At 38.1% G+C, this 15,105-nt stretch overlaps 1 protein-coding gene across 1 annotated transcript in view; it reads right to left on the bottom strand.

The window, feature by feature from the left end:
• Positions 1 to 3,057: 3,057 nt before the first annotated feature.
• The window catches only part of LOC133622015 (uncharacterized), a 13,075-nt gene continuing 1,027 nt past the window's right edge, over positions 3,058 to 15,105 (bottom strand). The window contains exons 3-6 of the mRNA XM_061984533.1: positions 13,092 to 13,153; positions 12,865 to 12,978; positions 7,521 to 7,619; positions 3,058 to 3,272 (exon numbers count right to left, since the gene is read on the bottom strand). Coding sequence (XP_061840517.1) covers positions 3,193 to 3,272; positions 7,521 to 7,619; positions 12,865 to 12,978; positions 13,092 to 13,153 — 355 coding nt within the window. The 3' untranslated portion in view covers positions 3,058 to 3,192. The remainder of the gene's footprint in view (positions 3,273 to 7,520; positions 7,620 to 12,864; positions 12,979 to 13,091; positions 13,154 to 15,105) is intronic.

Genomic DNA, 15,105 nt, shown 5'->3' with positions numbered 1-15,105 from the left:
CATGACAATCAACAATGTCCTCACAAAGAAGGATAAAAACAACTGAAATATTCCATCCATCCATCCATTTTCTACCACTTGTCCCATTCGGGGTCCCATTCAATGCCCAGTAGTGCGTAAATGTGTTCCTGTATAGTATTTGTCCAGCAATGCACGTGGTGACATCAATGATGGTATTTTGAGAGGTAATCACTGAAGTCGGACATCACTGAAGGCCTAGGTGGGAAGCGCACGGCCCGCCACTGCATTTGTATTATGTCAAATTTTTATTTTAGTTTTATTTATACTTTTTATATTCATTTATACGTTTTATTCTAACTCAATATTTGCTCTCGTGCAGCGGAAAAATTCTAAATGTCATTGTCAAAGCATGTGGATATGGCACCACCTTGAGGAATGATTATATAGTTAAATATTATATGACTCTCACTATTATGTTAGATCCACTATGGACTGGACTTTCACAATATTATGCTGACCCACTTGATGACCATTGCATCTGGTCTACCCTAGAGGAGGGGGGGGGGGGGGCACCCACATCTGCGGTCCTCTCCAAGGTTCCTCATAGTCATTCACATTGACATCCCACTGGGTTGTAAGTTTTTCCTTGCCTTTTTGTGGGCTCTGAACCGAGGATGTCGTCGTGGCTTGTGCAGCCCTTTGAGACAGTTATGATTTAGGGCTATATAAATAAACATTGATTGATTGATTGATTGATTGATTGATTATGATGAATTGAGGTTTACCTTTTCACTCTAGAGCTCCCACCGACTGCAGGTCGAGTCTGCACACCTTCACTACTGTATCATTGTATCTCTTTACACGGGGATAATCCCTTAAGACACTTAAAAATAGCTTTTGAAAATGAGACATTTGTAAAATTATCAAATCTCATTATGTTATATTTTTGGGTATTATGGCAGTGAGGATGCTTCATTGGTTGTTGGTCAAATATCTTAATTTTTTTATTTTTACTTTATTAGATGGATTTATATTATTATTTGGCGCAGCCGGGTCTGAGCAGGAGGGGATAGAAAGAGAAAAAAAGGAAGATAGAAAGGAAATTGCGGGGACAAGAGTGGGATAAAACAGGGAGATAACAACAACAACAAACACAACAATAACAATAACAATAACAACAACAGTACAGCATCAGCAAATAGGATATGTACAAATATGATACAAAAAGTGATAGCAAAGAAGTAGTTAGTGATGTAAATATTAATAACACAGAAATGACAATGAACATTATTACACTACAAATGGGGCAATACAAATACCAATAGAAATAGCACTATTGATAATGAATACTAACAATAATTACCTCTATTATGAACAATACAGTTGTTCAAATGCAACAATACATATATGTAATGATAACTTCCATCCATCCATTTTAAATGGAGGGGAAGAAAGAGAAGCGAACTGTATTAACCTTGTAGATTGTTATAGTAACAATAAGTTCAGCTTTGTTAGTGTGCCGTGTGTTACACAGTTTCCCCTAGGGGAACAACGTTAATATATGTTTGATGAAACGTGATTATATGCGTGACTGTATTTATGCATACATCTGCTTGTATATGTACAGTATGTGTATTTGTATATTTGTACAGTGAATGTGCGTGTGGATGTATGAACTTTGAGTGTGTAGGTATGTACTGTATTTGTGTATGTATGTTGTAGCGTAGGTACCTGTGTGTGCGTGTATGTATGAATAATTGTGTGTATGTGAGTATATATGTGTATTTGTATGTACAATATATTTGTCTCCCAGTATGTGCTAGAGCCAGAGTACGGCCCCAGCCACCCAGAGAGCCCAACCCAAAACAGCAGGTGTGGCGCCCAGAGAACAAGGGACCACTGGCCCCACGCAGCCAGGCCGGCCAGCGACAGGAACCCCGCCCGGGAGGGCCAGCAGCAGATGCGCCCGGCAGAGGACAAGGTACAGGAGAAGCCAGGGACAGCCAGTCCCCTGCTTAAACAAACACTAAATATCTTTAGTGTTTGTTTATATAATGACAACAGAGGCCTCACTAAACATTTATTGGCCGGTCCCCAGACGATGGCACAATAAACTTGTGCAGCTTGAACAGATAAACAAGGTCTAATAAACCTGAAACAGTTTATATTTATTTTTATGGTCTTCGTCAGTTTTTTAATATGGCCATCACATTTTAGCTTAGGGTCCAAAATAACACCCAAATATTTAAATTCCTTTACCTTCTCCATTTCATTTTGATTAATGTTGACCTGAATTTTATTTAATGATTGAAAGGGACAAGCGGTAGAAGATGGATGGATGGATGTTTCTTCAAAGAGAAACACATTGAGGCTGTTTTGTTATAGGGTTAAACAGTTATTTTGAAGCCATGTTAATACTTCAGTAAGCTGTCTGTTTTATATACAGTATCTGAAGCCTGTTGAGGGGTGTCGGCTGCCAAATAAATGATTGTATCATTTGCATACATTTGGTAGATGGTATTTGTGCAATTATTGGGGAGGTCATTTATATATACTGAAAATCAGCAGGCCCAAAATAGATCTTTGTGGCACACCCAAATCACAATTTATTACATCTGATTTTACACCATTTATTTGAACACATTGTTGTCGCACTTCAAGATATGATTTAAACCAATTTATGGATTCTTTTGATACATTAAATTGTTTTCATTTTGTCATCAAAACTAGGTGATTTACAGTGTTGAAAGCTTTTTTTAAATCTAAAAATACTGCTCAAAGTATTTACCCTTGTCCAAATTACATTTGATCATTTCAGTGAAGTGGCACACAGCCATTTCAGTGGAATGTTTGGGCCGGAATCCAAATTGTTTAGGATTTAGTCAATTATTTTCCTCTAAGTGGGTCATCAATTTTCAGACCAATTAGGTCAAATTGGCACTTACAACACACGAATGTGCTGCAACGCAGCGGTCGAAGAATCACTGCATTAGCTACATTACTGCAAAACCAAAACAATCACAAGGTATTAAATAATGTTATGTCACTGAGCTGCTGATCATTTAATAAAAACAATAAGACGTTTATTGATCAATATTTTTTTAGCTGTTGTCAATTTTATTGCAATCTTCATGTGATATCAACCATGTTTATGCGGGTTACCGAAGGTTGCTCATGAAATCAAAAAGCCCATTTAGTCCAAATTCGCTGTTGACAAACTGGTGGAATTGTTTAAACTCTTCTGCGTTCAAACCACCTAGAGACTGGGTCAGTCAGATCTGCGGTGTTTTTTAAGTCATCTGGACAAAAGCCTGCAGGATTTAAAGAAAGGTAATAAGTGATTTGTTCCAGGTGTAACAGGGTGAATTATGTCTAATAAATAACGTATATAGTGTATTATATCTTGTTTTATTGATGTTACACAAAATGTTTATGTTACATAAAAATACTTGATGTTTGTTTTAGGTTTTCTGAATATGTGAAAACCTTTGTCTCACCGCGTCCCCTTACAACCATAATTGTTGTGACACCTACCTCTTTATATGTGTTGGACATGCCTTTCTACTTCCCTTTTTGTCCATGATCTCTACGTGAGAGAGATAGGAATCCGGGTCACGGCACCAAATCTAACTGTTGGTATTTTCCTCTGCGTCGTGTGAAGAGTTTTGAAAACCACGACCGATGCTGCTTAGCTGCAGTTTACCAGTGTTCATTTTTTTGACTATTTTCACCTGACTAAAATAGGACGATAACGAATCAAAACAAATGCACGTTGTCTAAAACATGACAACATTAATTGACAGTTTAGTCAACAAATAAGACGAAAATGTTGGCAAAGACGAAAACCAATTATGTTTAATTTTGTCTATAGGCGGGTGGGACGCGTTATCCAATCACATATATATATATATATATATATATACATTTATACATACATGTGTATATACAAACCCCGTTTCCATATGAGTTGGGAAATTGTGTTAGATGTAAATATAAACGGAATACAATGATTTGCAAATCATTTTCAACCCATATTCAGTTGAATATGCTACAAAGACAACATATTTGATGTTCAAACTGATAAACTTTTTTTTTTTTTTTTGCAACTTAACTTTAGAATTTGATGCCAGCAACACGTGACAAAGAAGTTGGGAAAGGTGGCAATAAATACTGATAAAGTTGAGGAATGCTCATCAAACACTTATTTGGAACATCCCACAGGTGAACAGGCAAATTGGGAACAGGTGGGTGCCATGATTGGGTATAAAAGTAGATTCCATGAAATGCTCAGTCATTCACAAACAAGGATGGGGCGAGGGTCACCACTTTGTCAACAAATGCGTGAGCAAATTGTTGAACAGTTTAAGAAAAACCTTTCTCAACCAGCTATTGCAAGGAATTTAGGGATTTCACCATCTACGGTCCGTAATATCATCAAAGGGTTCGGAGAATCTGGAGAAATCACTGCACGTAAGCAGCTAAGCCCGTGACCTTTGATCCCTCAGGTGGTACTGCATCAACAAGCGACATCAGTGTGTAAAGGATATCACCACATGGGCTCAGGAACACTTCAGAAACCCACTGTCAGTAACTACAGTTGGTCGCTACATCTGTAAGTGCAAGTTAAAATTCTCCTATGCAAGGCGAAAACCGTTTATCAACAACACCCAGAAACGCAGTCTGCTTCGCTGGGCCTGAGCTCATCTAAGATGGACTGATACAAAGTGGAAAAGTGTTCTGTGGTCTGACGAGTCCACATTTGAAATTGTTTTTGGAAACTGTGGACGTCGTGTCCTACGGACCAAAACGGAAAAGAACCATCCGGATTGTTATAGGCGCAAAGTGTAAAAGCCAGCATCTGTGATGGTATGGGGGTGTATTAGTGCCCAAGACATGGGTAACTTACACATCTGTGAAGGCGCCATTAATGCTGAAAGGTATATACAGGTTTTGGAGCAACATATGTTGCCATCCAAGCAACGTTACCATGGACGCCCCTTCTTATTTCAGCAAGACAATGCCAAGCCACGTGTTACATCAACGTGGCTTCATAGTAAAAGAGTGTGGGTACTAGACTGGCCTGCCTGTAGTCCAGACCAGTCTCCCATTGAAAATGTGTGGCGCATTATGAAGCCTAAAATACCACAACGGAGACCCCGGACTGTTGAACAACTTAAGCTGTACATCAAGCAAGAATGGGAAATAATTCCACCTGAGAAGCTTAAAAAATGCGTCTCCTCAGTTCCCAAACATTTACTGAGTGTTGTTAAAAGGAAAGGCAGTGTAACACAGTGGTGAACATGCCCTTTCCCAACTACTTTGGCACGTGTTGCAGCCATGAAATTCTAAGTTAATTATTTGCAAAAAAAAAATAAAGTTTATGAGTTTGAACATCAAATATCTTGTCTTTGTAGTGCATTCAATTGAATATAGGTTGAAAAGGATTTGCAAATCATTGTATTCCGTTTATATTTACATCTAACACAATTTCCCAACTCATATGGAAACGGGGTTTGTATAGACCAGGGGTGCTCACACTTTTTCTGCAGGCGAGCTACTTTTCAATTGATCAAGTCGTGGGGATCTACCTCATTCATATATATAATTTATATTTACTTATTTATGAAATATATGTTTTTGTTAATAAGTTAAAGGTGTTTAATGATAATGCAAGCATGTTTAACACATATAGTTAATATTGTAAATAAATTAAAGGTGTTTAATGATAATGCAATCATGTTTAACACATAGTTAATATTGTTAATAAATTAAAGGGGTTTAATGATAATACAAGAATGTTTAATACATATAGTTAATATTGTTAATAAATTAAAGGTGTTTAATGATAATGCAAGCATGTTTAATACATATAGTTAATATTGTTAACAAGTTAAAGGTGTTTAATGATAATACAAGCATGTTTAATACATATAGTTAATATTATTAATAAGTTAAAGGTGTTTAAAGATAATACAAGCATGTTTAACACATATAGTTAATATTGTTAACAAGTTAAAGGTGTTTAATGATAATACAAGCATGTTTAACACATATAGTTAATATTGTTAATAAGTTAAAGGTGTTTAAAGATAGTACAAGCATGTTTAACACATAGTTAATATTGTTAACAAGTTAAAGGTGTTTAATGATAATACAAGCATGTTTAACACATATAGTTAATATTGTTAATAAGTTAAAGGTGTTTAAAGATAATACAGGCATGTTTAACACATATAGATTCCTTTCTTTCATGAAGACAAGAATATAAGTTGGTGTATTACCTGATTCTGATGACTTGCATTGATAGGAATTAGACAGTGGTGCTAAAAACGTCCGCATTTTCGAATGGAGGAGAAAAAAGTCCTCCTTTATGTCCAATACCACATGAAAGTGGTTGGTTTTTGGCATCTTAATTTGTCCAGCTTCCGTACTCCTTTGTATACACTTTACAAGAAATACATTGTCGGCAAACTCCGTAGCTTGCTAGCTTGTGCACGCCAGCTTTCTGAGACTCGTTTTGTTAGCGCAACTGTGCAACTGTGCAGTCGGTCTTTGGAGTTTTGACGACAGGTACAGCGCCAGAGTCTGTTGAAATAAAGTGTTTCTCGCCTTCCAGTCGGTAATTTTAATGAGCTGGCAGCAGCCAGCGTCATCTCAGAAGACCATCGGGTGCCGTGAATGTCAATCAAGTGACGAAAGTGACGTCATAGTGAAGATTTATGATCGCTCATTTTTAGGACTATTTTTTTAATGCCTGGCTGGTGATCGACTGACACACCCTCCGAGATCGACCGGTAGCTCGCGATCGACGTAATGAGCACCCCTGGTATAGACATTTATATAAACATAATAAAACCTGTTTGTTTTTTCATGACCATTCTAGTCATACATTATTCCACATTCGAAAACAATGCTTAATTTCAGCTAAAATAGTAACATACAATACATTTAGTGTGCAATGTACTTATTGATATATTCATGGAGTAATAAAAGTGGTTTCAAGACAACTTCAAAGATGTGTTATCTTTAATAATTTCTATTTTACTTGACCAAATTTACTGTAATTTCTGTCGACAAAAACGTTGAGAAATTTAGTTGACTGAAACTAAATCAATTGTGATGACCAAAATATGAGTTCAACTAAAATACATTGTCATCAGAAGACTCTGACTAAAATCTGCTGTCAAAACTAAAACGGCACTTCACTTGCATCTGTCGATGTTAACAGGAAATAAAAATAGTTGTCAATGTTTTTGTATATGCATGTGTATGTATGTACATATATACACGTATGTCTATATGTTAACAGGAAATACAAATATTTGCCAATGTTTTCATATAAGTATGTGTATATATGTGCATATATACACGTATGTTTATACAAACATCAGATATTTTTATGTAACAAACACATTTTGTGTAACAATAATAAAACACGATATAATACAAATGATTTATCAGGCATAATGGATCCTGTCACACTGGGAAAAGGACAGCATCTTTGTTAGCATGCAGAGTCTCAGAGTAAAACAAATGTTACCAAAGTTGAATATTCTGACCTTTGTCGGAGTCCATGACGATGGCAGGGAGTAAGTTGAGACAGGCCACTTGTCTCTTAAACTCCTCCATCTCAGCAGTTGACACTTTGGCTCTTCTAGCTGTTAAACACAAGAAAATAATTTTTTACTCACCTTGTGTAATAAAACACTTCAATAACAGTTTCTCAGTATCAAGAAGGGGTATCCAAACAGCCTCAATTTGGCCCAAAAGGTGTCACCACTTCAATAAAGCATTGCACTTAATAAAGTATTCGAATTAGTCTTAAATACCAGGTACCGGTAGTCTCTGATTGCTAACATCTTACAATGTGAGTAAATCAGATCAATGACCCTAAAATGTACAATGAACAACAAGCAAAACATTTACTTATAGGACACAATCCAAACAACCTTCCCTAGTCATGGTGCAAAAAAAATGCAACTAACATAAAGGTCAACACACTTGGTCGCACATAACACAACCTACTCACTGAACTTTGTGGCTATTATAAAAAAACAACAACCTACAGACTAAATTCTAAATTACACCCATTAAAATCCATTAGAGTGCATGATGGAAAAAATATTAAAGACTCTCTCCACACTTATCCATGTTTGGCGCATTTTAGCTGCTTGAAATTTCTGATTGACTACAAAACTTTAAGGAGGTTTTAACGGAAGTAAACAACGTAGGAGTCGAACTTTCACATAATCTAATATCAATTATATAAGTTAAAGTTCTAGGTGTGGTGAAATTTGTCCTCTGCATTTGACCCATTCCCTTGTTCACCCCCTGGGAAGTGAGGGGAGCAGTGGGCAGCAGCGGTGTTTGATGAGCATTCCTCAACTTTATCAGTATTTATTGCCACCTTTCCCAACTTCTTTGTCACGTGTTGCTGGCATCAAATTCTAAAGTTAATGATTATTTGCAAAAAAAAAAAATGTTTATCAGTTTGAACATCAAATATGTTGTCTTTGTAGCATATTAAACTGAATATGGGTTGAAAATGATTTGCAAATCATTGTATTCCGTTTATATTTACATCTAACACAATTTCCCAACTCATATGGAAACGGGGTTTATAAAAAAATTTAAAAAATAAAAATACATTTTTGAAAAATGAGAATCGAATCATACAACGTGAGAATGGCGATTTGAATTCCAATCGATTTTTTCCCACACCCCTAATATATACATACAAATCAGTGACGTGCGGCGAGGTTGATGGCTGGTGAGGCACTGACTTCATCACAGTCAGATTTACAAACATATGAACCCTAAAGAGTATCTTATTCACCATTTGATTGGCAGCAGTTAACGAGTTATGTTTAAAAGCTCATACCAGCATTCTTCCCTGCTTGGCACTCAGCATCAAGGGTTGGAATTGGGGGTTTAATCACCAAAAATGATTCCCGGGCGCGGTGCCGCTGCTGCCCACTGCTCCCCTCACCTCCCAGGGGGTGATCAAGGGGATGGGTCAAATGCAGAGGACACATTTCACCACACTTAGTGTGTGTGACAATCATTGCTACTTTAACTTAACTTTAACTTTACACATACAAACTGTAGCTCACAAAAAAGCACATTTATTGAAAAAAAAGAACGTTATTATGGTCTTATCTTTACTTATAATTGAAGTCCATGCGCCGCTCCTTTTGAACAAAAGCATCAATAACTTGTTTATAGAAGTCTTCCTTATCTTTCTTCAGTTTTAAAAGTCTCTGTCTCAATGGAGATCTTCCTTTAAGTATTACCTCCTGCTTCGATTGAAAGTCCAGTTTAGAAAACTGTTTTATTTTAGATATGTAATCCTCCATGTTAATAGTCCAGGCGAGAGGAAAAAATAAACGATCGCTGCTAAATGTTGCTGCTTGTTGTCACTTCTTCTGCAGCCAAGTAGTCGCAAGAATGATCTCTGGGATCACTAGCGCCCTCTACCACTATGAGGAGGGATTACTGCGAGCCTCACACAGTGCGTCTTCGCAGCAGTTTTATGATTGCTCAGCACAATAAATACGTTACACACATACAGTTGTTGACAAAATACACTGTACATTATATACCTCAGCTAACTAAACTATGGAAATGTATAATATAATTCATATAGCAATACGGTCTCACTGCACAGCAGGCCAGCAGTTAGCCAAGTCATTGCGCAATCCATGGTGAGTCTCAACTGGCTGCTGACTCACCGCAAGTCTCTTCTCAGTATTTGAACGGCAGATGTGAAAATTCAGCGATTTTGAATAAAAATAATCTAAAACTGGTGAAGTTAAATGGAAAATAACTTTATAGTATAATCACTGGATACATATAACAATTTTTTTTTTTCTTTTAAAATTTTTTTTCTTTCCATGACGGCACGTGAGGCCCTGCCTCACCTGCCTCCCCTGACTGCACGTCACTGATATACAGGTAAAAGCCAGTAAATTAGAATATTTTGAAAAACTTGATTTATTTCAGTAATTGCATTCAAAAGGTGTAACTTGTACATTATATTTATTCATTGCACACAGACTGATGCATTCAAATGTTTATTTCATTTAATTTTGATGATTTGAAGTGGCAACAAATGAAAATCCAAAATTCCGTGTGTCACAAAATTAGAATATTACTTAAGGCTAATACAAAAAAGGGATTTTTAGAAATGTTGGCCAACTGAAAAGTATGAAAATGAAAAATATGAGCATGTACAATACTCAATACTTGGTTGGAGCTCCTTTTGCCTCAATTACTGCGTTAATGCGGCGTGGCATGGAGTCGATGAGTTTCTGGCACTGCTCAGGTGTTATGAGAGCCCAGGTTGCTCTGATAGTGGCCTTCAACTCTTCTGCGTTTTTGGGTCTGGCATTCTGCATCTTCCTTTTCACAATACCCCACAGATTTTCTATGGGGCTAAGGTCAGGGGAGTTGGCGGGCCAATTTAGAACAGAAATACCATGGTCCGTAAACCAGGCACGGGTAGATTTTGCGCTGTGTGCAGGCGCCAAGTCCTGTTGGAACTTGAAATCTCCATCTCCATAGAGCAGGTCAGCAGCAGGAAGCATGAAGTGCTCTAAAACTTGCTGGTAGACGGCTGCGTTGACCCTGGATCTCAGGAAACAGAGTGGACCGACACCAGCAGATGACATGGCACCCCAAACCATCACTGATGGTGGAAACTTTACACTAGACTTCAGGCAACGTGGATCCTGTGCCTCTCCTGTCTTCCTCCAGACTCTGGGACCTCGATTTCCAAAGGAAATGCAAAATTTGCATGGTTGGGTGATGGTTTGGGGTGCCATGTCATCTGCTGGTGTCGGTCCACTCTGTTTCCTGAGATCCAGGGTCAACGCAGCCGTCTACCAGCAAGTTTTAGAGCACTTCATGCTTCCTGCTGCTGACCTGCTCTATGGAGATGGAGATTTCAAGTTCCAACAGGACTTGGCGCCTGCACACAGCGCAAAATCTACCCGTGCCTGGTTTACGGACCATGGTATTTCTGTTCTAAATTGGCCCGCCAACTCCCCTGACCTTAGCCCCATAGAAAATCTGTGGGGTATTGTGAAAAGGAAGATGCAGAATGCCAGACCCAAAAACGCAGAAGAGTTGAAGGCCACTATCAGAGCAACCTGGGCTCTCATAACACCTGAGCAGTGCCAGAAACTCATCGACTCCATGCCACGCCGCATTAATGCAGTAATTGAGGCAAAAGGAGCTCCAACCAAGTATTGAGTATTGTACATGCTCATATTTTTCATTTTCATACTTTTCAGTTGGCCAACATTTCTAAAAATCCCTTTTTTGTATTAGCCTTAAGTAATATTCTAATTTTGTGACACACGGAATTTTGGATTTTCATTTGTTGCCACTTCAAATCATCAAAATTAAATGAAATAAACATTTGAATGCATCAGTCTGTGTGCAATGAATAAATATAATGTACAAGTTACACCTTTTGAATGCAATTACTGAAATAAATCAAGTTTTTCAAAATATTCTAATTTACTGGCTTTTACCTGTATATAGTTACTTTACAAGCAGTATGCGTTCGGCTCTCGGCCAAATTTTTCAGCCCAATGCGGCCCCCCCAAGTCAAAAGGTTTGGACAGCCCTGATCTAGAGACAATCACTCCCATTTTTTTTTTCAGTATCGGTAACATTTGACCTCATAACTGCTGTACAGTATTAGTATTTTTGAAGTCTATCTTTAAAAACTACTTCAGCCTCAGCTATACAAGTCGAGTTCATAGGTCGGACTCATAGAGATCGAACGATATGTTTTTTTTCTCTGGCCGATATCGATTATTAGTAGTCAAGGAGGTTGATAATCGATATTTGAAGGTGATATTCATTTGCAATAAAATTTATTTAAAGATGAATATTATATGTCAGTAAACATATAACAGCACTATTTGATTGAATCCCGGTGACATAAAAACTCGCCGCGCTCCTTTAATGAGCCCACTCTCCGACCTTGTCGAGCGACTCCCTCTCTGCAGTAGCGGGCGGAAGATGCCAGGAAAGAAGGACAAAAACTGGAATTCCTGGCAAAAATTGGAGGCTTTGACAAGTAAGCAGAGGAGACAAACTGTAGGATTTCTCACAAGATGACGATTGTGTTGTAACTAGGGATGTCCGATAATGGCTTTTTGCCGATATTCCAATACTGTCCAACTCTTTAATTACCAATACCGATATCAACCGATATATACAGTCGTGGAATTAACACATTATTATGCCTAATTTGGACAACCAGGTATGGTTGAAGATAAGGTACATAAACAAAAAAAAGGAATACAATAAAATAAGATACATTTAAAAAAAAAATCTTGAATAAAAAAGAAAGTAAAACAATATAAAAACAGTTACATAGAAACTAGTAATTAATGAAAATGAGTCAAATTAACTGTTAAAGGTTAGTACTATTAGTGGACCAGCAGCACGCACAATCATGTGTGCTTACGGACTGTATCCCTTGCAGACTGTATTGATATATAATGTAGGAACCAGAATATTAATAACAGAAAGAAACAACCCTTTTGTGTGAATGAGTGTAAATGGGGGAAGGAGGTTTTTTGGGTTGGTGAACTAATTGTAAGTGTATCTTGTGTTTTTTATGTTGATTTAATAAAAAAAATAAAAAAACATACCGATACCGATAATAAAAACAACAATACCGATCATTTCCGATATTACATTTTAATTTCCGATATTATCGGACATCTGTAGTTGTAACTGTAATTTGGAGCTGGTGAGATAAGGAACTAAGTTATTTAGATAGAAAGGAAAAGATTGATAAATAATACCAAGGAAATATAGTATGCATGCTCTCAAAATGCAATGTGAGGAAGAAATTGTTGACTTGTGTGAGTGTTTCTTTACTCAGAAGCAGCACTTCGCTGTACGGGCTTCCCCCGATGGTATAATTGGACTGCATAACCATGCAGTCGGCGCAGCTGGTCATCAGAAGAGCCCCAGAGGCAGGAAGAGGTTGCACTGGGCATCAAACGCAAACACAGAGAAGTTTATTTGCGGACATTTTGTAGCCCAAAGTCCAAATAAAAGGAGCAGCGAGGGGATCGATGGGGATGTTTACTCGTCCAACTCACCCGTGGCGAGAGCGTTGTTGGCCAAAGTCATCTTGTAAGTCGTGCTGTAGCAGCTGCCAAGCCTTTTTGCGAGAAAACAAGCAATTGGACATTCTGAATGTTTTTTTGTGAGCAACAAGTATGTGCTGCAATCACTCTATCACAAAACAATAAGAGTTGTAGAAATGATTGGAAACTCAAGACAGCCATGACATTATGTTCTTTACAAGTGTATGTAAACTTTTGACCACGACTGTACGTCCATCTCTAGCTACAAGCTAATACTAGATGTTTGCAATTCAAATATAAAACATAGCAACTAGCTGAGGGACTGCTCTTATCTCAAATCACTCTTAAATTGGGGCCCTCTTAAAGAGTACACTCAGAATTTGACCAAAGTATGAATTAGTTAAGTTCAAGTTCAAGTACCAATGATTGTCACACACACACACACACACACACACACACACACACACACACACACACACACACACACACACACACACACACACACACACACACACACACTAGGTGTGGTGAAATTTGTCCTCTGCATTTGACCCATCCCCTTGTTCACCCTCTGGGAGGTGAGGGGAGCAGTGAGCAGCAGCGGTGGCTGCGCTTAGGGATGATGTTTGATAAGAAATTATCGAGTTCAAGCCCATTATCGAATCCCCTTATCAAACCGATTCCTTATCGATTCTCTTATCGAATCCAGATAGGTTGTTGTGTATGGAAAAAAAACACAATATTTTGTTTAACAAAAGCTCACTTTTATTTTATAAGAAAAAAATTAAAATAAATAAATATTGACTGTTACCCCACTAAAAAAAAAAAAAAAAATAAAATATTGACTGTACCACCGCATCCTTCTTAGGAAGTGTTCCGTCTTTTCTATGAGCCTTAGCTTGTAGTCATTCTGCGCGGGTATGGGAATGTTCTTCGTGGAGTAGTCGATGTTGAATTTTTCCATTTCTGATCGTCGTACAGTGCTCAACAAATGTCAATTTGGAGCGGAGTATATGTCTTAATAAGGTTATCCAAAAAATAGTGCTCGATACCGTAGTAGAGCGCAATATATGTATGTGTGGGAAAAAAATCACAAGACTATTTCATCTCTACAGGCCTGTTTCATGAGGGGGGGTACCCTCAATCATCAGGAGATTTTAATGGGAGCATTTGCATACCATGGTTTATATAGGGCACAGAGTGGGTGGGTACAGGCTGGCGTAGGGGCGTGGTGATTGGCTCATGTGTTACCTAGGAGGTGTTTCCGTCTATGGCGGCATGCTGTTACAATTTCGCTGCGCTTGTTGAGGGATGACAGGTCTGGACGGTAAATAATAAACAGTTTCTCTTTCAAGCATAGGTTGCATCTTTTATTACCACTATTGTAAGGTGTGCTGGATGCAAGAATTTGCCATGTTATTGAATATTCAACATTATTGTCTTTGAGGTCCCAAATGTGTTTGCTGAGTTCTGTGGTATTTCGCAGGTTTTGGTTCCTGAAAGAAGCCTTGTGATTGTTCCATCTGGTTTTGAATTCTCCCTCGGTTAATCCTACATATGTGTCGGATGTGTTAATGTCCTTGCGTATTACCTTAGATTGGTAGACAACTGATGTTTGTAAGCACCCCCCGTTGAGAGGGCAATCAGGTTTCTTTCGACAGTTACAGCCTTTGTTGGTTTTGGAGTCGCTCTGTCCGGGGGCCGACGGCTCATTTGCAATTGTTTTGTTGTGGTTTGAGATGATTTGTCGTATATTGTTCATGCAGCTGTAGCTCAATTTAATGTTGAATATTCAATAACATGGCAAATTCTTGCATCCAGCACACCTTACAATAGTGGTAATAAAAGATGCAACCTATGCTTGAAAGAGAAACTGTTTATTATTTACCGTCCAGACCTGTCATCCCTCAACAAGCGCAGCGAAATTGTAACAGCATGCCGCCATAGACGGAAACACCTCCTAGGTAACACATGAGCCAATCACCACGCCCCTACGCCAGCCTGTACCCACCCACTCTGTGCCCTA

Source organism: Nerophis lumbriciformis, linkage group LG25 (assembly GCF_033978685.3).
Source record: "Nerophis lumbriciformis linkage group LG25, RoL_Nlum_v2.1, whole genome shotgun sequence".
Lineage (NCBI taxonomy): Eukaryota > Metazoa > Chordata > Actinopteri > Syngnathiformes > Syngnathidae > Nerophis > Nerophis lumbriciformis.
The sequence above is the reverse complement of the archived record's forward strand: the minus strand, read 5'-3'. Positions and strand labels throughout refer to the sequence as shown.